We start from the raw sequence: 26,290 nt of genomic DNA, 5'->3' as shown, positions 1-26,290 counted from the left end.
CCCACACTCATTTGGACTACCACTTCGAGTTGAACTGACGAACAGTATCGTTAAGCTGATAGGCAGATCTGGGAGGAAGAGTGGGGATATTTGATTGCAGAATATCAGTGGAAGTGGTACACGGTTGAGTGCTCAAATATTAAAATCTCAAGAGTCCTTTCATCCGCGTAGAAGACAAAATCAAATTCTTTTCTTTCCCTTTAAAGCTTTTCACTATATACATCTGATTGAGAAAATGTCATGTAAATCATTTCCTTCTCCCTCTGATAGTGCCCTCTTTCGTTTTATAGAGATACATGTTTGAAGACACGTTTAGATGTAGATATTTTTTTAGTATATGTCAGCCTTGAATGTGTCCCTAGTGTGTATTTATACCACTTCTGACCCCAGCTTTACCTTCGGTTACATTTCCATTACAGCAGCATAATTCACCAAAAAATTGAATCATCATTGCTTCTCCACAGGCGAAAGACACCAGATATGCGTTCAAATCAGGCAAGTTAATTCACATTGCATTAGATCAGCTCGAAGATCTACAGAGAAACTCAATTAAAAGTCACAGTCATGATAGCCTGTCCACTTCCATATACCTCACATTCTTCTACTTCTCCTATCAATGACACATTCGGAGAGGTCCCTCACTGACCTGCTCACAATTACATTTCCCAAGGGTGCCTCATTTAAAGGAAAGGGGAAGGGTGACAATGGACAACCGTGGCATTTCCCCCGGGAGCCGTGTCAAAACACGATGCCTTGTGAAGCAGTCAGAGCTGCTGAAATGGCCTTCAGCTTCGCCCCAGACAGGCATACGTAGCTGATAGAGAGGTACTGTGTCTTGACGTAGCTGGTATTAGGCTGCAAAATGAAGTCCTGCTCACAGACCCTGTAGATAATGGACGTCTTGGGTTGTGGAGCAGCTCCCTCAGGGCCATTTGGAGCTTTCATAGAGAGCACACAAACAGGGACAAGAGGAGGATTTAGACTTATTTTAGAGATGGACTAGAAGCTTAAACTCTGTGGAGCACACAGTCTGATCCTTATGTCTGTGGTTGAAAGTACCTGTGGACAGACATATCTGGTGGTTTATCTTTAGTATTATTGTCAGCCCAGGGAGATTGGTGAATTGTCTCTGTTAATCTTTTCACACAGTGATCATTTATTGTTGTATCTGTGCTGTCATTGTGCATGGGAATCTGTTCTTGCAGTGCTTCACTTTTTTTAATTATGGGAAAGGCAGGTTTAAACATTCACCAGTCAAAAACGGCTTTTACCTACTAAACTAACCCCGGATGCTGGTTAAAAATAGAGCCTTTGTGAGCACAGCTTTAGTAGAGGGAAAAATATGTGGTTACTCATCAGTGAATTGAAAACCAAGTGGAACAGACAAGTGTCTTTGCTCTGGCAATGTGAACTAAAACAGAGAGGGCCTCAAGAGAACAAACCAAGCCACGATTGCACCAGGTAAGACAAAGCAGTCAGGGTGCAGAAGACCACAGAGATTCCCCCATGAAGTGGCCTACCCCTCGCCTCCAGCTGAGCCTTTCATTCTGCTGTTGTTTCAAGGGGCCTTGGATGGCAGCTTAGATTAGATCGCACTGAGTAATGGATTGGAACTGACGAAAACCTGCTGCAGCATCGCCACAGCTAGCATCGGTACTCTGCTAAGGATCTGGATGGTTTATTCAGATCAATTTGAGTTACCCTCATTGTTAATAACCCTGTGTATATTCATGCTAACATTGTTCTCCTCTAATCTGTATTCATGTGGGTATTCCATTCAATCCCTTTGCAAAGCCAAAGTCTTAAATCCTTGCCAATCACATTTTGCGACTTCATAATTCTCCAATTGAATATGCCATGAATGACTTTTCAATCTCTCTCTCTCAAAACTGTGTGGCTCGCTGTGCTGGTTATATTGTTGTTAGATTCTGTTTTGCATTTAAATGTCAAAATTTCTAGCTTCTCTATTATTCGTTCCATAAAATGCTCTGTGAATAAATGTCCAGCTTTTACAAAATTATAATTAAGATAATCAATTACTAAAATTTGGCTTGATAAAAAAAGACATCCCACAGCTTTGTCATGCTGTAAAGGTACTCAAGCGAAGCGTGAGAATCAGGATGTTGATCTTTAGACAGGTTTTGATTGAAACTACAGCGATGAGCCTGGATTTGGGTAAATGTGGGAGTGATTGGAATGAATAAACACAGCTTTTTTAAAAGGCTGTTCGGGAGAGGGAGAGAAAAAAATCTGTGTTTAGTAACAGAAACCTGCTGTGTGGCCATTGTGGGGGATGATGTGTTAATCGAGCCACAAACTGTGTGGTTTTTCAGGCCAGAGGTCTCATTTAAACAAGCACGGAAAAGAGAAATGTATTTGAGTGAGGCCCCGCTGGCTGCTAGCCCTTGACTCCATTGCAGTAATGTAAATGGTGGATTAGGAGCTGTTGGCTGGAACCCCCTCAACCCCTCTCCAGCCACTGCCCCCTCCTTCTCTTTTCCATTAAGACAGCTGGTATCTTTCAAAGGGTCCTGGCCCAGTGATTGATGTGTAATAGCTCCAAGCCTCACCTGCCCCCTCACGGCGTTATTCATCGGCTAGGCGGCCAGTGCTGCTTTCTGCTAAGCACTTTGTTTCCCGGGTAGTGGGTGGAGAACCTGCTCCCTCGCTTTCTCTCTCCCCACTGTCTCTTTGTCTGGTCTTTCTCAGCCTTCAAATACATTATGACTTTTCATTGCCACAGTATATTACTACTTCACTCGACACTGACTCACTCCTTTTTTACTCACTCAGTTTGATCATCTTCACGTTAATGTTTTATCTGCATCAAACTGCAGCTACTGATGTGCAGTTAACCACAGACACTTGAACACATTGTTAATTGACTAGTAAAAGTTTTAACACAATCTAACATGAGCAAGTGCATGTCCGAATGATGAATTTTTGTTGCTCCGAGGATTATTAAATACATTTATATTAACGTCAGCAAAGTAATTGGAGACACAGCATTTGCAGCGAGGTAAAGTGTATCCAGATGCAAACTAATAGCACCAAGATTGTGAAGATAACGTTGAAAGCTTATAACCACCCACAACAGAGCAGAATGGGCCAGTCCTCCATTTGCAACAGTTCAGAGTCCTTGTTGATTTCAGTGGAAGAGGCTTATGTTACTGATTAGAGGAGAGAAGAGGTACTTAGCTCATACACAGATCCTGGCAGCCTCCAGGATTAGAGCTATGCTATTAAATGGTACCTTCATCAATGTTTTCATGTTCCTCACACCTCCAAGACATGCTGCTAGATATGGACACAGGAGGGGAGCACAGTATGTATTTTGGCACACCAGCGGAGGTGTATATCCACGGTGTGTGTGCGAGTGTGCGTTTCCTTCTCCACACATGCGCGTTAAAACTCTCCTGCTCACATCTTCGAGCGTGCACTAATGTGTTCTTGCGTGTGTATGCTGGCAGCCCAGTGGTCGCCGTGGTAACTCATCATTAGGTGATTAATGGGGCTGTGACGAGGCTGTGGTTTAATCAGGCCCGGTGTTTGTGTTGAAGCCGACGACAAGAGCAGCTGCCCTGTCAGTTGGTGTCTGCTCACGATATGACAGCACCCGCTGCTGAGGAGCTCTCTTGTCAAACGTGCTTCATTGTGTCTGTGCGCGTGTGTGTGCACGCCTGCCAGAAGCTTTTCTTCCATCTTTCCCGTTCTATCTATTCTTCACCTTACATTCTTTCCAGCTCTGTCAGTAAGTGCATGTCTACTTGCAGACATGCTGTATATGATTTTCATTTTGCTTTACCTTGCTCAGTCTCGATTCTTTATCGCTCCCTCCATTTTCACTCTCCATCTCCCACCCTGCTATCACAACCACGGTAACGCGGGTGCTGATTGCCTGGTCTCATCCCTCTGGGGGACGTAATAACTATTTCTAGTTAATTTGTTGCAGTGGGGGTGGAGGGGAATAACACTGGCAGTAAATGAGAAGCCTCCTTTGTAGGCACAGTGTGTAGGGGCAGTGTAGCACACAGCGTGCTGCTTCAGCTTTGCCCGCTTCACTGTTTATAGAGGGTTTTATTATGGCATGAAAAAGTGTTAGCTGTGCTCTTTGAGTGAAGAATGGTAGCTGAAAATGGCAGTGGACTGGGCATGGCAAATGACTGGCTCAGCCTCTCTCCTCTCCTTATCCAGTGGATTGCTGTGTTCTTCCCTCCAGAGCTGTCACTTCACATTAACACAGTGGTGACTGTCAGCCAGAGCAGAGAGCTGGGGTAGGGGGCAATCCAGTAAGCCAGGCTACACACATAACCACACACAGACATGCACAGATGAGTAAAATTGAGCCTGGTGTCATCACAGATGGTCTGCAGAGAAGTTAGCCAGTTGATTCTGTCACTGAGCTTTCTCCTGTGGCATTAAAAACGGCAAGCAGCGTCTTGTGGAAAAGCTCCTAGACAAATTATCTCAGAGTAAATCTGCAGGCTGTGAACCTCATCTTCAACACAGTGCTACCTTTTTAGGCTTACAGAGTTAGGACTTCACTACAGCTTATTGTGTTAAAAATGTAGTGCATGCCGTATCTGTCTTTCTACCTTTCTCACTCTTTTTTTCTCCTTTTTTTCCTTTTAATAACTCGGTTTTACTGTCTCTCTAAAAGAATGGAAATATGTTTAAGGAGGAAGATAGAAGATTATGTTCTTTGACAAAGCTACCCGGTTCTCTCTAGAGTATACATGGTTGTGGAGAGGAGTGCCAAGAATTACTGTGATGTTGAGAAGAAACAGCACAGCTACCTGATCTCTAGGAACTAATCTTGGATTCCTCACCCACAAAAGATCTCCCCCAGCACAGAATAAAAATCTTTTAGTTAAAAATGTAGCTTTTCCACATTTATGAAAATGGTTATTGACACAGACGTGTGCTAATTTTCCTTTTTTTGTGTGTGTTTTCACAGCTTTTCTGAAACACTGGGGTAGTTGGTGTGGCCAAATTTTCCCTGGATTTGACTGGTAAATTCAGAAGACTGAAGCCCAGGCTCACAGTCTACCTTTCACGGAGGCCCAGCCGTGAGAGGACTGAGGAAGGCACGTGGCGGATCATGACGGCCGATAAAGAGAAGGAGAGGGAGAAAGAGCGGGATAGGGACAGAGATAGGGACCGGGACAAAAGAGAGGCTGGCAAGTCCCGCCGACAAGACGGGGACCGGGGTGACCGTGAGAGTGAGAGTTCCAGGCCCCGACGTAGCTGTACGTTGGAAGGCGGTGCCAAGAACTATGCAGAGAGCGAGCACAGCGAGGATGAGGATAACGACAACGGCAGCACGGGTGGAGGCAGTGGAACGGCAGAAGAAGCCGGCAAGAAAGGCAAGAAGAAGACACCTAAGAAGAAGTCACGCTACGAGCGCACAGAGAATGGAGAAATCACATCGTTCATCACAGAAGATGATATTGTTTACAGACCTGGAGGTAAGTCCTAGTCCTGTCCAGTTTAATAGTCACAAGCCATGAGTCAGTCTGCATTGATTGACTTCCTAGTTCACCATTAATCATAGCCCCACCTTGTTAAAATTATATTTATTCATTTTCTTACACCACTTTGTGCTAGATAAGCTTGTTTTAAGAATTATGACCCATTTTTAATTGATCAGTGTTATCTCTGTTGCAAAAAGCTCCAAAGTGTCGACTCTCTTAACAGCAGACGTACTCCTTCAGGCTAGAGGGCGATGCATCATGCAATCAATTTCAAGTTGACCCACTATGTTCTTTGTCTTGGGTTAAGTCAATAAAGCAAAGTGGTGCTTCACTAGATGATGTGATAGTGACGACAGCCTCGATAATGGTTTCATCCCAGCCCCATCTCATTCACTCAAAGTATCTCCTCTAAGGCCAAAAGGCAGTTTGCTGAATGTTTGAGCTGCAGTAGTGTCTTTATTACATTGGATGAACGAGGCTAAAAACAGAACCAACCTTTTCTGCAGCTGTAAACATGGCCTCTCTTTCACCTACTGTTTATAAATTGGCTGTATTAGAGGAGGGAATGTCAACACTCACTGTCAGAAGAAAGCCAGCCTACCTAGTTTTGTGTGTGTGTGTGTGGGGTGTACTCTCTCTCCCCTACCGCACACTGCTATCTGCCTTGCAACTAAATCATTGCCGCCATGTCTTTTCATTTATCTAGCAGCTTGCAAAAGGTCAAGTAGTTGAGGGGGTGGCCCACATTGCTTAGGTATTTAATGGGAAGATGGGAAATTACAGCCACTGTGTTAGGTTATCGTCTTCTCCAACTACCTACCCATACACTCATCCACACAAACACTTAGCTCTCCCTGTTTCTCAACAACTTTGAGTAGGTAGTTGTAGAGAAACAGCCAGATCTCCCCGCCCTGCACTTTGTCTAGTTCTGTAATCTGGTTGACTAAATTATCTCTGCACTGCTATCAGTAGAGCTCTTCAATGAAGCAGTCACACTAAACCAAAGCCCTGCTGTTGCTTACTCTCTATTTCTGTCTCTAAGGCTCTGTAACTGGCTCCATTGATGCCTTTATTTTTTTTTTTTTATCTGCATTTCATGTTCAATAGAGGGAGCACCAAGGCTTTGTCTTATAGTCAAGGGGGTGGTGGGGGGTTAAAAAATTGGAAGCAGTCAGTCACATCAATGAAACATTCAAAAGGCGTATAAACAAGGTCGGACGTCTCAGTGGATTAGCCCTTGCGAATATTTATATTTCCACACCCAAGCAAACAGCACAGCCACTGTGTGGTTGATGGTGAATATTTGTTTCCTGTCTTCTCATTCAATTAATTTGACAGGTCTAAAGCAGCCCAAGTGTCACAGCTTGCTCCCCGTACATACACTGGAGCTGTTACATTGGTTTAGTTTAGGGATAAGCCAGGATTGCTACACCAGTTTGTAATTTACCTCGTATTGTAAAGATAGAACATCCTCCACCTCAGCAACTGACCTCCTGCTGTCTTCTCTGCTTATTGTTCAAGTGATAAGCCGTGTGTGTGTGTGCACGCGTGTGTGTGTTTTCCTCCCCCTGCTATGTCATTGGTAGCAGTCTTGCAATCAGATTTGATGTGTGCAGCTTAGGTAGGCACAAAGCCTGCAATGGATTATGTTTTACTAAATGTTAAATCCCTTTATAGCCCTCTAGTGACACATAATATGTAAAACTGACCACCCTCAGAGAATAATTCACAACACTCTAGAGAGAGAGAGAGAGAGAGAGAGGAAAGAAGTATTGGAAAACTGTGCAGAAACCAGCAGAGATTGTAAACCAAAATGCTGTTTGGATTGCTTTTGTCACATGGAGTTAAGAAACATACATGTCCATGTCTTTACGTAAGAAATAAAAGGTAAGCTACTGTTGAAACCATCTGCACACTCCCAATCTCCAGCCATCCTCCAATCTCTCTGCTTAGCCTTTATATCCCTTGAAGATAGGTTCAGGCGGCTTAGTGCACATCGATTGGATGGAGAAGGAGAAGTGCAATTGGCCAATAGGTGGGCCTGCAGCTAACTCTACCTCTGCAGCTGTTTAAAAAGGATGGAGAAGTGTGTCTGTGGTGGAGGCCAGGGGACTGTGTCCCGGCCCATTTGTATGGCCGACTGCTGGGGTGAGCAGCCTGATGCAGTGTGAGCAGACATGCCAAATCGATCCCTGCCCTGTGGCTGAGCTCTCACCACTTCCCCGGGCCCGGCCAGACACCTCCAAAACCTCTACTGTATACTCATCCACCACCCCACCCCAGATTATAGATCCTCTCTCTGGAGATTATACACAGTGCCATGGGGGGATCAATAGGAGACACCATAGAGGTGTAGAGACACACAAAATTTGTCAGTACACACACTCTGTGCTTATAACCAGTGCAAATTAACAAGTATGCTGTAAAATGTATACATGCATGCACTAACACATATAGAAGGAATGCTTTTAACAGTCCTTATCTCTGTAAAACCACACTCCTGCAACACACAAGCTCAGTCTAATACAGACACAGTACTATCCATATTGCTCATCCCTTCTCTCCAGCGCAGGAGCACTCTTTGTGGCACTGCAGGTGGCCGTCTGCCATTGCATGTTTCCTTTCTTCCTTCCTAACTAGCTGGCTTGGCTGTTTTAAAATGTAGAGAACTAATGGAAAACAGCTAATCGCCCATTTCTTGTTTATCTGCCTTGGTGGGTGTCACAAACATTATACAGGGCAATATACAGCTATACAAAAATATACAATATACAAACTTTATTTGGAAGTGGTTAGGTATTCTCATGTGATGATACAGATACATTGCAGGCTTCTCCGAGGAAAACACCTTGTGTGTGTGTGTGTGTGTGTGTGTGTGTGTGTGAGTGTGAGTGAGTGAGTGAGTGAGTGTTGGGGGGGGTTGTTGATGTGGACAGCTGGCTCTTCTTGCCGCAGCCACCACAGAACCCTAGGGAGTGTGTGTGTGTGTCTGTGTGTTTGTGTCATGCACAGTAGGTTGTGCAGCAAGAGTATGTCTGACACACACAAAAACACAGAGCTGTATAACTAACCCTCCCTGTCCCTCTTTTCAGACTTGGGATCAAGTGTTGGCGGTCGCACAAAGCTGCCATGTTCTTTATGTTTATTCAAATATGTCAGCTGTATTTTTCTTCCTGTTGTGTATAATGTTTATGATCATTACTGCCACTGTGTAGCAGTGTGAATGATGACCACGTCAAATATAGTATAGGTGCAATAGATATGCATTAATTATTTGATTGTCTTTGACATTTTACCAGTGTAATTTTAGAAAAAATACAATAAGTGAATTTTGGGTGTGAAGGTCCAGGAGTTTAGATGGAGAGAATTACTAGCTCTTTGGTTTTTATTCTAATACTGTTTGAGACCAAACCTTTAGATGTTGTTAAATTCTAACATTTGGAAATGAAATTATAAACTGAACTTGAATTATTTCATTCTTGTTTAGTCTTGGTTAGTTAGTTAATTTTGCTTTCAGTGTGGCTCCTTTTGTGAAGCCACTGTAATGTGGTTCAGAAAGTGTAGGATTGATTATTCTACAGACAACACACTGTAGGCTAAAGCGTGATTAACACAGTATATCCTCTCCACTGAGAAGGCTAGCTGTCGATCAGTTGGCTGTTTCCAGTCAAGCTAACAAGAGGGACAAGCCCTTGGAGCCGTCTCATATTGAAACATAGCAGTGTGAATCTGTAGCGTGTCGCTAACTGAACAGATCTATTTTTAAAAAGCCCTCTCTGCTCTCCCATCTCTCCCCACGCTAGAGACTCTGGGAAAAGGGCTTTTTAGTGAAATCCAACCACCTGCCGACTGCTAAATGAGAAAGCGTGGGCTAGCCGAGAGGGAAAGGAAAGAAGGAGGGGGGTAGTGTTGTCAAAGAGCCTCTGTTCTCCCCTAGGAGCTCAGTCAGCTGTAGGCCTGCCCTATTGTAGAGAGTTGATTGTATCGCTTGCCAGGTATTTCCCATTCCTTTTCCAGTGAGAAGATGGGATAGTTGTTGGGTTTGCGGAAGAGGACGAAGGAAGGAAAGTCAGAGAAAAATCAAGTGGCCGTGTGCCTCCAGGCCTTGACTGCCTGTTATGCCATGCCACTGGGATGGACCCAGAAGGAAGTAGAACAAGGCAGCCTTGGTCATCAGCTGGTCTCTCTTACAGAGTCACTGTGGTCAGTGGTGGATCAATATTAACACCAGTCTCCTCCTTCCTCCCAAGCTTTCTGTCTTCTTGGCCCTCTTAGTCTCCTCACACCCCCATGGTTCCATTATTGCATTCCTTGTGCTATTTAATTTTAGGATCAGTACACTCAAGGGGGGTAGCTTTCCTAAAGCCGTGCATTACTCTGCTGTGTGTGTGCCAGTATGTTTGTGCGTGTGTGCTCTGCTAGTTTAAGCTGAGCACCACTTTTAACAATGCAGGTGCGTCCTGCCTCATGGCTAACGCTCACCACCTGCAAGGATGGTTTAAATAAACACTCCTCTTGGCTTAATAAGCTTGCCTTTTATCCCAAAATATGCTCATATTCTTGCTGTGTTTAGCAGATCTCATTGCACAGCACTAACCACCACAACTCACTGTTTACAAAACATTGGTATATATGGCTTGTGTTCACAATGTGACTTTTGGCTCATAAAATAGAGCCAAGCTGATATTATCTAAGAACTCCTTCTCTTCCCTTCTGCTGGAATGCTGCAGCAAATTAACCAGCATCTTATTTGTTTGATACAGAGAGTAGAACACAGCTCTTGCTGAGGCTAGGTATGCTTTAGATTAGACATGCTTGGCAGCCAGAAGAGAATGGCTGTCTGAACAGCGAGCTACAGCTGAGGAAATTGCTGTGTGCATGTGTATGTCGCAGGGTTACAACAATGAATATTCTTTAGCTTGAACTCGGCAGTGACGATGTAATTGGAGAAACAATGACTACCTGGATAAGATTTCAGTGAAGTGCTCAGGTCTGAAGAACTGGGCTCAATAGTGTCATGATTATCTCTCTCCGTTGAGGGATTGAACTTTCTCGTTCTCTGTCTGGGTGGCGTGGCAGTCAGCAGTGGATTGTAGGGTAAGAAGAAGTTAAACTTATGGCTGCTGAGGGACTAGTATTCATCTACAAAAGCCCTGCTGTGGTTCTCCCTCCTGCATTCATCCAGCCAACACACACTTCAATCCCAAAAAACTGCCCATCCCCCCAGATAGACCCCCACCACAGCTAAAGCCCTCATCCCTCCCCTTTCCACTTCTCCACTTGAGCGAGGAGACCCACTTCCAAATGCACAAAATGGCAGGAATGTTTAACAAGCTAGGCAGACCCTGGAGGAACCGTGTGGCCCGCTTCGACACCCCCACTCCTCTCAACCCCCGCGAGCTCCGTTGCCTCCTTTTCGTTCAAACGGCAAAGTCTGAAGCGTTAACTCGGTTTTAACTTTCACATTCATTGAGATTCGTGTTATAGTTGCTTTCAGAGAAATGCCCTTGAGGTAGTAGACTTTTAGTGCCCAAGATGAATTCAAAATGTGCTTTTGACGTTCGAAGAATAGACTCGCTTGCTGTCTGTGAATGATTAAACTAGATCCCTGTCTCTCTTTTTTTTCTACCACCTATCTTTTTCACTCTCGCTGTCTGTTCTTTATGCCTGTTGATGTGCTCTGGGGTGTAGACATGGAGATCTGGCCTCTCTAAATGAATGTGCCGACGAGGTGAAGGGACACTAAACCCTAATTCCCCCGATTTGACTCCTCCGAAACATGTCATCTCATTCAGATTAGTCTCTTTTGTTCTCTGCCCTCCCCCCACCCCCTCCCTCCTCCTGCCTCCTCCTCTACTCACTTCTCTCCGTCTCTCTCTCTCTCTCTCTCAGCACACACACTGTGTCGCTCACAGATCACACAATAGCACTGATGGATATTTTCATTCATGTTATCTTGTAAATGACTTCCAGGGATGGTGTAGAGGAGGGAGAAAAGGAGGGAGAGGGGAAAAGCGAGAAGAGGGCAGTAGTGAGAGAGATATAATGCGTCACTCAGAGCCAGCAAGGGCGATAAACCCCCCTTCCCTCCATAGAACAGCTCATTCAGCCCACAGCAGATAACAAGCCCACCCCGGGTTACACACACACACTCTCATACACTAGGAGGCTCTCAAAAAACAAAGGCCATGATGTCACAGGCGCACTTGTACACACCAGCCCCTCTACAAATGGTATCTTGGGTGTCAGAGCCATTTAATATCTTTTCCACCCCTCTTTTCCTCTGCAAGCAGTAAGATAAACCACAGGCAGATCAATAACTCTGTTGACACAAACAAATAAATAATAGGTGATGACACCGTCAGTCAGTGAAAATGAAAAGCTGTATGCACATCTTTTGATAGGGAAAAGTGTGCTTGGCTCAAAAGCCATCACTCCCGTTGTTATATCACGTCTTAAAAACCTTAAAGAGCTGCAAAATATAGGAAAAGAGAAGCTCTTCGTCTTCATGTCCTTGTGTATGTGTTAACCTTAGCAAGAGCGTAATGCTCCACTGCACCAGATGGAAGGCAAAATCAGCCCTGGGAGCAATCAAATAGCTTGTTAGATCGGTTCATCTGAATAGGTCAGTTGGTGGTGTGTTTGATCTATTTTTCAATCAGTTAAGTGTCGGTACCTCTTGATTGTTTTCCTGTTGAACAACTGAGAACTTCTTTGTAGGTTATTATTTAAACCAACATTTCTTTTTTCCAGTTCAGATTGATCACACTCCTGTTTTTTTTTGTTTCAGCTAAGAGCCAAAGGTGAATGGGAGACTATTATGCTAATTTGACTTTTGTGAATTCAAATATCTTTTTCTATAATATATCCAACCCTTGGCTGTTTCTGCAAAGTACAATCCCAGGCTTAACAGTAACCATTAGCCCACCTCCTCTTCTTCCTCAACAGAAGTGACTGTGTGTTTTCTGTCCTCTGCAGCGTGAATGTTTTTGTTAAGGAGATGAGGGTTCATGACCTGGCCATACCACCAGTCACATTCAATTTACCAGCACAGTCGGCTGGGGCCACCACATTGTGCACAATGTGAGAGGGCTGCTTTTAATAGTTGTGATGTCTATGTAATTTGGCAACATTTTAAAACATGAATAAGCCGACATGGGTTGACAGTTTTGTATTTTGTTCCATTTTCTCTGCTTTGCTAACCCAACACTAACTGATCATATGAAGGAACAAGGGTGATGGGTGGGTTACAGTGATGACTGGCGCTGAGTTAAGGTTAAAGCTAGTATTGCTCGCTGGTGTATACATGGAGTGGAACAATAACATAATTCCCCTTGGGTGTAATGTTTGCTTTGGAAAGGCAACCTTGTAGCTCTCCAAAAGTCCTTAATCCTATTACTCACATTCCAATTGAATTTGACTCAAGGAGAAAAATGTCTTTTCACCAGAGGTAACGGCACACAAAATAATATCTTACTGAGTGTGGCTGCATAAAAACATGAGAGCTTTGGGAAGTGTGAACATCCTCTTTGAAACTGATTTTTTTCCCCCCTTTTTTTCCTCTTGCAGATTGTGTGTACATTGAGAGTCGACGGCCCAACACTCCCTACTTCATTTGTAGCATTCAGGATTTCAAGCTGGTGAGTAAATCCTCACATTCTGACTGACCTGTTTCTTGTCCCTGTGCCCTCCCACTGACCTCAGTTTGAGCACCAAACGTATCCACCCACATACTGGAAAACAAACCACTGTGTTTGTAGTGAGATGGAAATCGTCATAATTAGGCAATGCAGGTCATTTTTACACTAATCTAATGAGAATGCAATAAAAATCATAGTGAAATATAATTTAAAGTGGAAAAATAAAATATCTTTTGGGAATCAGATCTTATGATTAACGTTTTTTGCGATCCATTGGCAGTGTAGTAATGCTTGTAATGGAAATAAAGATGTTTGCTGATTCACATAATTGATTTAATGAAGGAGACCTACACCAGTTATCAATTGAATTTTTACTACCTAATGTGGTCAAATTGCCTGTTTTGCTGAATAAAGAAAGAAATTAGTTTTTAATTTGCTACTGAAAATGGCTTATTCATCATAGTGAGACAGTCCTTGTTTAGGACACCTAAATGTATCACACACACAAACACACACTCGCATAAACAAGCAAGTGATTTTCCTACACTGCATTTTCTGTATTTGCTAAAGGGGAAGTCACATTTGAGTTCACTCAACACATTTATCTTTGTTCATGCTGATGAAAAAGGATACAACACAATAGCTTAAGGTACGCAGTTGGTTTGCTACACTTGGGCACGCCGCATGATTTTAGAAATCATAAATGTCTCACAGCTGCCTGCAAACCATACAGATCGTCTTTTTCAAGTAACATATGTATATAATCTGCGAGTGCTGTATTATGTTTTTACACTACCACTAATAGTGGTTTGCTGTTTGTGGAATTTTTTCTCAGAGGTTATTGCACCTAAACAAGTGTTTCTATTGGCTGAGTAAATGTGCTCGTAACAGGTCAGCACATGTGAACTTACCAGTGAAGCCTGAAATCAATTATGCATCTGAAAGTGATTTGTGTTTTTAATTGGTCCTTTGTAGGTTTTCCAGCTGCCATAAATGGAGAGCAGAATGCATTTAGGTGTAGATTTGTGGTGATGTGACTGCAGTTTAATGAGTAAAGACTACTGGAATATGTAATCAATGGGTTTGTGATGGCAAGTGAAGCAACGTGTAAGCCTGCTGGAGCGAGCACAGCTTCTCTTTTAACAGACTGGTTGTCTGAGCAGAGCATAGAGGGCTTGGTTAGGGTGACTAGGGCCCAGGGGGCCAAAGTAATGACTGCCAGCAGCCCAGGGTGATGATAATAGGTCAGCTCAGAGGCCACACACACACACCACATTTTGGGAAGGTGTAAGAGTATGTGTTTGGATGCATTTCAGTTATGGATGTTTTGCACTTTTGTTTCATGTGTCGATACATATATGTGTATGTGTGAAATGCAGTTCTTGTGTGTAGAAGGGGGTTTTAAGGTGAGGTGTAGGCCTTGCAGAGGGGAGGACAACAGGGCCCCACAGCAGCAGGGCTGTAATCGGATTGCTGCTACAAGTGCTGAGGATGGCAGGAACCCTTCCTCATGCACGCACATGCACATATACACACTCCCACAAAAACCTATACACCTGTACTTTGATTAAGAGTGCCAGAAGAGGTCTGGGCCAGACAGAGGTAATTGTCCGGGGAGAAAGAGAAAATACTGGCTCCATTAGCTACCTCTCTCTTTTCCTTTCTCTTTCCCTCTGTGTGTCTTTCTCCCTGTTACTCCCTCCCCCCATCCATCTGTAATTAATGAACAGCCATCTGCATGCCTGTATGTGTTTGAGCAGACTGTACCCTTGTCCTCCTATGTTAAAACAACAAGCCCTGCTGGCTCTCTAAACAAGTACAGCATTTTTCAATGAGCTCACTTTGTCACCCGGCCACATATCACAAAATGCTGGCTACACTGAAAACTTGTAATCTCTATTTACTAGACCACCACAAAATCCTCTTTTAGGATGATAGCTGAATTAGGTTGTAATTGCACATGTTACTACCATCTAGTTGGATAACTTCAAATCTACCCTGACACTCTGCTCTCAAAACTGGGACACAGACTTGTGCCGGGAGAAATAACGTCCGTCCACTCATTCTCTTTTTTTGTCAGTGTAATCTCATTTTCTTCTTTTGCCACTGCATATTGAAAAGAAGAGCCAATAGGCAACTTGAGATCAATCTAGGTGAACCGCACGTTAGACGTGAGCTTATTCTTTTCATTTCCTATCCTCTCATCCCTCCCTGCCTCTGTGTTCGACCCCCACTTTTTCTTGCTGCGCAAGTTATCGATCAGCTCCCCTCTGTGTGGTGGAACAGAGCTTTGGAGACGCAGCAGAGGAGGAGGAAATTTCATTGGTTCTAAACCAAACAACCTCATCAATATTGTCCCTCTCACGCCTTTTTTTCTTTGCGTCTCTCTTCTCTCAGTCTTTAGGCTGTAACAGTCTCACTCGTGTACTTTATTTAATGACCTGTGAATCCAATTAGTGGTGTGTAGAAATCCTGAATGCAGCTATCAATCTCTCCTGTGTGGGGAAGAACAAGAATTGAAGCCCGCCTCCATGTCTCGTTATATCTTTCTCTCACTGTGTATCTGCATTGGGATGATTCTGAGACTAGTCTTGTTGCATGTTGATGCACTTCCTGGTTGTTTCTGTAAACACAGAACTCTAACCTACAAGTGCAGTAATATGCAAAATCATTTTACAGCATTAGTTGGACTCATTCTGGACTTGGAGGAAAACGATTTTTCTCTAGTTTGTTTATTTAACATGGCAGCAGTGGTGCCCACTGTAACCTCGGCTACATATTGATCGAGCCGTATAGATTTCAGGCTCCTGCCTTTCTCCTAAAATGTCTGCCCAGATACAGAGGTGACCAGTAGGAGGGCCTTTGCACCGTTAGAGTATTTAAACGAAATCAGGACTGTGAGCAAGACATGGGGCTGAAGATCTTTTGTAATTACAGCAATTCTGTTTCTTTATTATGTTTAGATTATTAGATAATAAATCATCTTTAGAAAATTATTTGTTAAAAATAATGTCACAAGATAAGATAAATTAGATGGATTTGAAGCAGTGAACACTGCAAGAGAAATACAGTTTTAATAACATACATGTTAAGTGCAATATATAAAATAACAGTTGTCACTTTATTTTAAAATAAAATCTCCTTTTACTCTTTCTGAAGTGATCAATGAGGTTAATGAAGGGCCAACAAGCCTCCATTGTGTTTTCCCTAAGGGGCTAGTTTCACTTTACACCTAGTGCTATGACCTTTGTAATGTGTTTACAATCTATATTTGATGAGACTAATGGTGAGCTTGCCGGCCATTCAGCTTGTCCTGTTTATATTCTTGACATGCAAATATAATCATGTGGATTGTATATTTATATCTGGTAACAGAACATGCACACACACACACCAACCTGCAGTGGTTATCTATTGTTGTGAGAGGAGAAGCCGCCTGAGACAGTAGCTGCCTGACAGTGACTGAGCACTGAACAATCTTCAGCTATATCTGTCCATTGACCCGACTTCACTGATCCATCCTGCTTTCTTACCTCTATCTCCATTTTTCTGACTTTCTGCTGTCTCTTTCTTCACTCTACCATCACCCTCCCCCTTTCGTCTACACCCCTCTCTATCTGCTGTCACCCTCCCTCCATTGCATGTACAACTCATTGTGTCCACATACTCAAACCTCATTGACTTCCCCACCTCCCTCTCTGGTTGTATCTAACCTCGTTTGTTGTTATTGGCCAAGTCAGCTGTGTTTCATCCTCCCTCCCTTCCTTCCCGATATTCCTCTATCTCTCTCCCTGCTTTGTCCTAGAATCCTTGTCTCCCTCCCTCTTTTGCTAATGGAATGATTGCAGCATTTCTCCCTCCGGGAACGAGGGACTGAGGAGCCCAGTACACCAGCACGCACACACACACACACACACACACACAGTCTCTGTCTCAATGGCAGCTACACACACACATCTCTTCTTCTGGTTCCTTCCTGCTTATGGACATTTAATTAGAAGCCATGTACAATGCATTTATCTTACCAATAGTCCAGTTAATATGTTGCAGACCTGATCAGCTTAAAAGGATGAGGGATTTTCTTTGTCTTGTAACCAGTATACTGGTGTGTGTCTGTGTCTGTGCGCGTGTCCCTCTTCTTGGCATCATTTTAAATAAATGTGAAGCTATAGCCATCTCAAGGTTGAGCTTCTTGTGTTTGCACTGTGATGTGTGCAAGCAAATCTATAATACACTGTGCGCTATCACACGTCCACTGAAAGTACACTGTGGTGGAGTGTTTGTTCAGGCTTCCAGCAGTGTCAAATAACATGTCTACATGAAGAATAGCAGTAGAATGTGTGTTTAATTGATGTGTTTCAGTCTAATAAATGCAAAGTACTGAAACAAAAGGTGTGTCTGGAAAATGAATTATTGCCTATAGACCTCGTATTGGTTAATGTCTAGTCTTGCACCTTAAACACAAGAATTAAGAACCTTCAAAATTAGTTTTACCTCTGGATTTATCTGTTGAAAAATAAAGTTTAGCTGTCACAGAACATTTTTCTAAGAACTCCGTTAGCTTGTGTGATTTCCCTGATGCTCCCACAGCCACGTACACTTCTGCTACAAATAGAAGCTATTTTACACATAACGTCTTTGTGATGATTAAACTCCTCCGCTGTTTGTAAAATGATATCTCTTTTTTTGTTCTGAACTGAAATAATTAAATGCGAAACCAAAACACTTAATTAGCAGAAAGATTGAAAATTAATCACAAACACTACAATTTACAGTTTTTACATTTTCAATTAACATTGCAAATGACACTGTTGTTTCTAGTACCATAGCTGAAAACAACGAGGAAATTTGCTGTTACATATTATTGGTATCTTGACTACTGGATCATTTTTTATGCTAGATAGTTTTGCAGATATGTTAACATGAAAATCATATTCATTTACTATATTGGCAAGAACAAGGAATTCCAGAATAAAGATTTTAACATTTATCATTTATAAGTTTCCTTAGTTGTTTAATCAGAACATATGCACTTTCCATGTGTAGTTATACCACTGTTCAAATGCAATGTTTGTGTTGGATGTAGCAGCAAAGCTTTCCCAGTTGTCATGTAAACAACGTGTGTACACCTCTACTACACACGTGCACATCTAGCGATAATTGTATCTCCCACAACTGTTTCCTGATGGGTTTTAGCTGGTGCTTATCGTGCAGCCTTGGAAAATGCCACCTATTCAAAGCCCATAATTAAAAATGTTTGATAAAGATGCAAATATATGTGCATAAATACGCATGCCTAACATGAGCAGTTATTAGGTTTTCTGTGGTCCCTGAGTACAGCCCTAATGGAATCCAAAGTGCTGAGGATTACCTTAACAATAAGATCTGCTAGCTAATTAGCTTGCAGCTAGCTTGTCTGCGCATATTCAGATTGATCCTTAATGGACAATGTGCCATTGGTGAATTATTGAGGTTCTTCTTCGGCTTTCTCTTTATGTAGAGCCATAGAATCAGAGTGCCCTGTGATGCATTAAGCCGTGAGTCAATGAATTTGAAAACATCGAATTGTTTTTCTTTTCTTTTCTCTTTTTTTCCCCCCCATTGGTGATGAGCTGTTGAGAATAATGATAGCAGGTTGACTAGACAGGCATCACTTGTCTCTTGTCACTGTCTAGAATGCTGAGTTTCCTTTTTTTTTTATTTTCCCCATTTCTCCCTTCATGACCACCCTCCACCCTACTACCATCGAACATTTTGAAATGCAATTATGGATCAGTGAGCACCACCATCAGTCGCACTTCTTGTTAATATTTATCGAGTGGAGCAGCAGCCGCTGTCATCTCTTGAGAGAGGGGCGCTACAGTCATTAGGAGCAATTTTGTATGTATGCATGTGCTGTTCAGCTCTGCCTTTCATTCTACCGTCCACTCGGTTGCAGTAAGTGAGCTGCTACTTTGGCATGAACACGTGGAAGCGCAGCCTTTCACATTTGTGTGTGGGTCTGTCTTAAATGACTGCTTTTCTCTGTGCTCTCTGTGAGGAAGTAGCTTTGACAAGGGCATCTAGGAGTCTATAGACACGGCCGGCCAGCCAAGCTTACTCCAAGCTGTTTGATTGAAGCATTCTGCCTGTAATGTTCCCCAATGAGTAGTGGCCTTAAAGCAATAGAACCACAACACAACAGCTGCAATTGCTGAATGGCCGTTTTATTGTCGCACACCTTAAAAAACTAAAAACACAATTGTTGCTGACTTAATAGGCTAGGGTATGATATCTAATATTTTTTTTTACTAATTCAACAAATTAATTCTGCTTAGATTAACTGCCTTTATCTGACAAAGCCCCCTCCCTTTCTTTCACTGACCACCGGCTATGACTGGAAGTTGTGAGCAAAGTATTTTTTTACTGCTGCTTTGGCAGTATAAGGTGACTTTCCTTATTATGACCATTTTGATTAATGTTCTTCTATGTGGTATGCACCCCACAAATCCTGCCTTCCCCTCCCATTTTTTCCTCCCCTCTGTCTCTGCACATTTTCAATTTCTAAAAAAAGCTATTAATACGGTTGTTTGTAATAACATGAGGTCATTTAGCTGAGGTGTTGCAGTAACTAGCTCTAGCAGCTGCTGTTTCTATGCTTGCATGTTCCTAAGCAGACACAATATGCAAGACTGACAAGTGCTAATCATACTCTGGTGTCAGTTTGCAAGCTTGGTGCATTTCACAAATCAGATGGAGACAGCAATGCTTCTCTTAAATAGCTACAGAGCTCAGTCTCTCTTTAGGAAGGCAGGTTGGATTCATTGTCCACACAATTATTATTATTCAGCTCTCCTTGTGGGCAAAAGCTACCCTCTCCTTGGCTTTTTGTCTATTCTCTCCCTTGTATCCCCCTCTTTTCATCTTTTTGGACAGATAACACTTTTTTTCTCTCACCCTCGCTGCCCTCCCTGTGCATTAGCTAAATGCTGCTATGGAAACTAGTTGTTCAGCCAATAGGATTACCTCTTTCTCTAGGATAGAAGACGGGAGGGGAGGGAAGTAGAGACAGCCTGAAATCAAAATGGGGTTTTGTGTTTGTTTTCTATGAGCGGTGATTACCTTCCCAGATGGAGAGAGTGCAGCCTCCGGACAGTGGGGGCTGCTCAGGCTTAAGGGCCAGGCTAGCAGCCATAGCGTTTTCATAAGGCTCTTGAAAAGCTCAATCAATAGCCACCTCTTTGACCCACTATAGCTAAATTATTCAACAGATAAGCCTTTAGTCCACTCTTCCCCTTTGGAGTTTCATTAGTTGAGTTTAGTTCTACCATTGTGGCTACATCACCCGCACACAGATGCAAATATATCACGTTGTTTTTCAGTGACAGATGACATTTGGGCCATGCATATATATCCAAGTGCTAATTTTGCCCCTTACTGCTAAGTTGTTGAAATATTCAGCGGTGCCTCTGACACTTTTTTCTTTTTTTTCCCCACACATCACAAGTGAAAATGTCTCCTCTGATGTCTTCACTAACATCTGAAGCAAATTCACTGCTCTCCGGCATGGAGCACTACATTTTATCTTTGGAAAGCAGAAGAGCAAACAGACAGTACCATCTTCTTTGGCACCAGCTTTGATGAGAAAGTGGGAAAACAAATGTAGCAAAGACACCAAGAAAGACAGGTAGATTTGATGCTTTCAAAACGTACTGGTCTCCCAACCCAGCCGCTGCATATAAAAGTAATGATAGGGCCTGTTTAATTACCTGACCAGGTCTTCCTGTTTAAATGAAAACAGTCTACCCTGCCATAGGGGGTTGAATGCTAAATTAGAGGGTGAAGGGCCCTTTGAAGTAGGCCAATGTTCATAGTGTCTAACAATCACTGTGGCTAGACTGTTTCCATAGTAGATACCATAGAAGTATAAAAGTAGAGTAAGTTCTTTTTTTTTTTTTGCCTGTTATTTTCAGCTGTATCTCAAATCAGTATCAGGTAATGTCTGTTAGTAGCTCTAGTGTGTATTTAGAGCAGAGTCTCTTGTCTTTGCCTGGCCACCCAGTGCTGAGTGTTGTAACTAGACACTAAACACATTTGCGTGGATTGGTCAAGCTTTAATTGGATTGGCCTCTGCTCTGAAAATGGACGTCTAATTTTACCACACCTCCTTGTCCTTTCCCACTTTAAATTTCCCCTTCTCCTCCTGTCCCCTATTTTTCTGCTTCTCACCCTCCGCTTTTCCCCTCCCTCCCAGCTTAAGTAGGTATCTTCACCACTGGTTCTCAGCTCAGCCCAGTGTAATTTCCAGCTTGTCCAATGTGTGACATGCCAATAAAAAAAAGAATGAGAGAAAAGGGGGGGGGGGGTTAACGCTGTGGAAGTGGAGATTTACAGTCGTATTGGGTTCACACGCTTCCACCAGGGCCCTTTTTTTCCTTTCTCCTTTAAAGAACACATGGTGCAAATTAACTCTTGCTCATACAGAGAGCAAAGGGAGGAAAGAACGAGGAAGGAAGGGCAAGGGCATCGGTCAAATAGAGGAGCAGACACGAAGGGAGGAAATTTCAGGGATTTCTGTGAGGTCTGAGGAATGTCTACACTTTGTACCTTGGAGCTCACTGCCTCACAGAGCCCTTAAAACAACAGCAACATCACCACAGGCTGCCATCTCCAGGGGCTCCCCTGCAGCAGCACTGCAATCTCCTACAGGCCCTCTGACATTCTGTACTATACATGAGCTACAGCTTGACTCAATGCTAGAATTATCTAACCTCCATCTCTAAATGCTTGTTGATCTAATTCAACACAACTGACTCACATCTGCTTGCGCTTTGATCATGAAAGGAGAATATCACTTCAGAGCTATCACTTTAAGAGCTCTCATGTGCCATTTTACTGGAGCAACACGGTCCAGTTAATATGTGAGCAAGAAAACCCTCCTCTAAGCCTAGAAACCAAAGAAACAGGAGTCCTATCAGTCATGTCATCAAGATTTAGACACTGGAACTGATCCATAACCAACGAGTAAAAGACTTGAAGGGCTCACAACTCAAGCTTCTGCACTCAAATGAGGATTTTTAGTAGACTTTGTAAGATCCTCTGAACCGTAAAATGCACCAATATCCCCGCAGATTGGTTGAGCACAGCCTCGTATTCTCCGACACAAAAATATGATGCAAATACAAACATTAAAACAAGTAGAAAAAGAGAAGAGCAAGACGAACAGGTTTTCCCAGATTTTAGCAAATGACTAATTTAGTCTCTCCTCAGACACAGGAGGAGGATTGTGTGTTTTCCATTTAGTGCGTCACATTTCTGTCCGCAGTGACTGTGACTGGTGTTTTATGTGCCTGATAGGCAAGTTTAAATTGTGTTGCATGTCTGTCAGCACCCATGGATCACATGGACTAAGGGAACCACAGCTGCGGCTGGGAGATGCTTTGCCACACTTGTGTACACACTTTATTTATTCTACACATAGGTGTTTGTGCATTTTTGTGATTTGCATCCACATGTTATTCCACTGTGTATTTTAACATCTTCTGTTGTGCTTATGAAAATTCATCTAGTCCAAAACTGTGTTTTGCAGCACATATTTAAACCCCTGCCCCCCTCCTCTCAGCCCCATTCTTTCCAAAACACTGCACTGAGATTTCACGGTACTACCAGTTGATTTTATTGTAACCTCGATCTTGAACAGTATGCTATGAAGCAGCACAAACACTATCTGTGATGGTAAAGACATTTCCTGGCATCAAAGGGCCGAGCTGTGCTATCCCCTCAGTAGCTGTATTCATTTCTGCTCTTGCCACGCTCAAACACTCTTTGTTCTTCTCTTTATAGGAATGTACTTAACAGTTTGGCAGTGTTGTGTTTGTGAACAGAGCTGTGTTTGTGAACAGAGCCTCCTTTGTTCCAGCAAGCAGTTAACACTTGTGTACAGAACAGAGGGGGGAAAGTCTGTGTTATTAAGCCTACTGTTAAATTAGCCTAAGCACTATCTTAATAAAATGATTAAGAAAATACAGACCTCCCCTAAGTCTCTCTTTTTGTGCACTTGTCAAATCCCTATGTCTTTTATCCAATGGCTTCTTCTCTATCCCTATGTAGTTGTAAAGACAAGCTGCTGCCGTGCACGGCAATCTGTGTTGGGAGCTTTATCTGACGGGCTGTTTAATTCCTTCTCTCACTTGCTCTGTTGCTAATTGAAGTAATCAGAAGGTTTGATAGACATTTTAAAAATCTAGATGGGTCGGCTGTGTGTTTATATATTAGGACTGTATAGATTTTCACTGCACCATCACGACAAGCTAACCTTGGGCTATTGATCTTAACAGCCCATTTACAGATCGCCATAATGCCCTCCCCATTTGAGGGTGAATAACTCTTTATAGGCTCCCATCATTTGCACTTTTCATTTCCTACAGCAATCCTCTACTTTCTGTTCTTCTTCCCCTTTATTCCTCTCCTCTACTGTCTTGTCTTTGTGAGGAATCTTTAGTGGGGTGGGTGGCGGTCTGATTTTTGGCCAATTACTTATGGTTGCCCACCACGTAGGCATGTCCAAATCACGCCACAGGAGAGGACATAGTAAAAAAAACAACAAAAAAAAAACTCTTCAGTCTTCCTCCCACCTCTCTTTCTCCTACCTTCACCCTCCTCTTCAGGTGAAATAGAATGATTTAATGTGCAGCCCTGTCGGAGTGGGTAATGGAGTTGGCGGATGAGTGCGAGAGGCTCTCTCTATCAGCAAGTGGAGGGGTGTTGGAGGTGATTGAGACCCCCCATCACAATGTGGTGTGCTCCTTGTATGGATGGTGACCTCTCGTCCTCTCCTCCCTGCTGAGCCAAGTTACACATTTTTACACAAAACACACACCTCATTTCTTCAGCGTGTGCACTGCAGTGGAACTTGTGCTTACACTCCTCTAACTGTAGACTTGTGACAGGACCTGTAGGGGACTGATGGAGCTTGCTGTTAACAGATGGCTCGCTGTCTCTTGGAGTACTTTTTGGCCCAAAACTTCATCTCTAAAGATGCCTCGGTGTATCATTAGAGGGGTTTTTATACATGTCTAATTTGAGTGATAATGAGACATATTATTATTTGTCAAAGCACTAATTTAGCTCTTTTTATAGCTGCTAATCGGAGATAAATTTAAGACTTTTCTGTATTTCAGTCCCTTTAAGCCTGTTTGAGAGGTTATATTCCAGTATAACACAACTACTAATTCAAACAGTGAAACATACAGGGGGAGAATATTGATTTCTACTATTGATCACACTCACACTGTCCTTGCTCTCTCCCCTCGTCTTTGTCTTTGTTTGTGCAGTGCTTACCTGTTAATATTGTACATACAGAGCCCGTTTCTGAACACTCACATCCACTCCACGTTGGCATGAAATCTAAAGGCACAAGTTGTATTTATCCTATCCTTGAGAGAGCTTATTCAAAAGCTGTTCCCTTCTGTGGATAACTGAACACAGCAGCAAGTGACCATAATTAGGTGCAAACTGTTAGCTGTCACGCTGAAATGCCATTTAAATGCAGTGAGGATGTGTATAATATGTGGGATGTCTGGTCTGTTGCTGTAGACTCTCTGCTGGATTGTTGCTGCTGCCTGAGAGATAAGTGGTTGCTCTTATGGCATCAGCCTACACTGCCCTTGTTAGCTCATCAGCCAGCACCCATCTGAAAACTTTCACACTCAAACAGCTATTGTTAGCAGAGCTGCTATGTCATAAACTGGAGGGGGCTGGTATTTAACTAATTAATGTGGAAGTGTGTTCAGATATGTCAATGGCTCCTGCTGCTGGTACACTTTTGGCAAGCTCAGCTTTTAGTGTGGACATTCACACAGGCGCTTTTGTGTTCTACTCATCTATTCGACCTTTTTAAATTCCAAACTTCAAATCTCCTGCAACAGCACAGCTGATTTTGGCTCCTTGATAACGTCTTTTGTCTTTGTAGCTCTGACACCCACTCTCTGCTGTTTCATTTAACAGCTTTGACTTTAGTAGGCTAGCTGCTAGTCTTTTGCTGGTGAGTGCAGCATTGCAGGCCCAAATAAGGAGTGTGTATCATCTCTGGGAAAGTTCTGCACAGAATCACAAGGTATCCGGACCCCACTTGTCAAGCACTTCCACAGCCATCTTTAGCACCAGCATGACAAAAACCACCAGAGCTCAGCTGGCTTCATGCCAGTCTGCTGGTGTGCTATGCTAACATGCTATAACAATGATATTTATTATGGTAATATGTCATGTTAAGCTGGTTGCCTTCAATGAAAAGAAGCTGTGTTCTTACTCAAATGGTGCAGCAGCTGCGGAGCTTTATAGCCTTTAAAATAAAGAAAGGCTACACATCCCTACCAAAGACTCTAATGTGTCTGATTGTGTGCGTGAGTGTGCGCGTGCCTGTATCACTGTGTGTGAGCAGTGTGTGTAATCACTCCTAGCTGGTGGGCTCAGAGAGAGAGGTGGAATCAATGCAGTGGGCTATGAAGAGAGGAGAGCGAAAAGAGGAGGAGGGAGGAAGCTGATCAATATCTTAGCAGCAGGGTGGGGTAATATCCACTTCATGCAGTGCCGTCACAAACAAGGAGGATTGTGGGAGTGAGGTGAGGGACACAGGAGAGCAGAAATGAGAGAGAACAGGAGAGGGAGGGGCAACAATGAAAGGATGTAAATCTCTGTGGCGCCGGTAAACAAGAGGCTTTGTGTCAATCACCAGATGAAGTGGCACATTTAGCATTCTCCTCTCTCCCTCAACCATTCCAACACCGCTGGGGATTGTTTGCTTGGAAGCTGCCTGCCCATTGGTCCAAACCGTTGATGGGGCGTGGCTGCACGGTGATAATGTATGGGCTGCCATGGCAATGATACCTGCTGTTTAAGAGAGCCATCAATAACCCCGCCCTGTTGTATTCCACAGACTGTTAGTCAACGTCTGCCGGATCATTCCATCATCAGCCTATCATATCACTCTCCACACACAATCTATTACAAGAATCCACTCTGCTACAAAGAGCCAGCAGTAAGAACACCTAATCACCCTCCACCCAAGGACAGGTGGATGTCAATCATACCACCGCAATAGATGAAAAAAGGCGAGAACGTGCCGACAAAGCAGACTGAAAGCAGACTAACTCTCAAATGCTATAGTATCTAAAGCTCTGCTGTACTTGCTGCCAATGT

At 43.1% G+C, this 26,290-nt stretch overlaps 1 protein-coding gene across 4 annotated transcripts in view; it reads left to right on the top strand.

Moving 5' to 3' along the window:
• The window catches only part of rerea (arginine-glutamic acid dipeptide (RE) repeats a), a 117,133-nt gene that overhangs the window by 43,216 nt on the left and 47,627 nt on the right, over nucleotides 1–26,290 (top strand). For all 4 annotated transcript variants that reach the window (XM_026366991.1, XM_026366990.1, XM_026366992.1 and 1 more), the window contains 2 exons: nucleotides 4,958–5,468; nucleotides 13,044–13,114. In XM_026366991.1, the coding sequence (XP_026222776.1) occupies nucleotides 5,102–5,468; nucleotides 13,044–13,114 (438 nt within the window). In that variant the 5' untranslated portion in view covers nucleotides 4,958–5,101. The remainder of the gene's footprint in view (nucleotides 1–4,957; nucleotides 5,469–13,043; nucleotides 13,115–26,290) is intronic.

This window comes from Anabas testudineus, chromosome 7 (genome assembly GCF_900324465.2).
Source record: "Anabas testudineus chromosome 7, fAnaTes1.2, whole genome shotgun sequence".
Lineage (NCBI taxonomy): Eukaryota > Metazoa > Chordata > Actinopteri > Anabantiformes > Anabantidae > Anabas > Anabas testudineus.
Note: the sequence above shows the minus strand (reverse complement) of the source record. Positions and strands in the feature narration are given on the sequence as shown.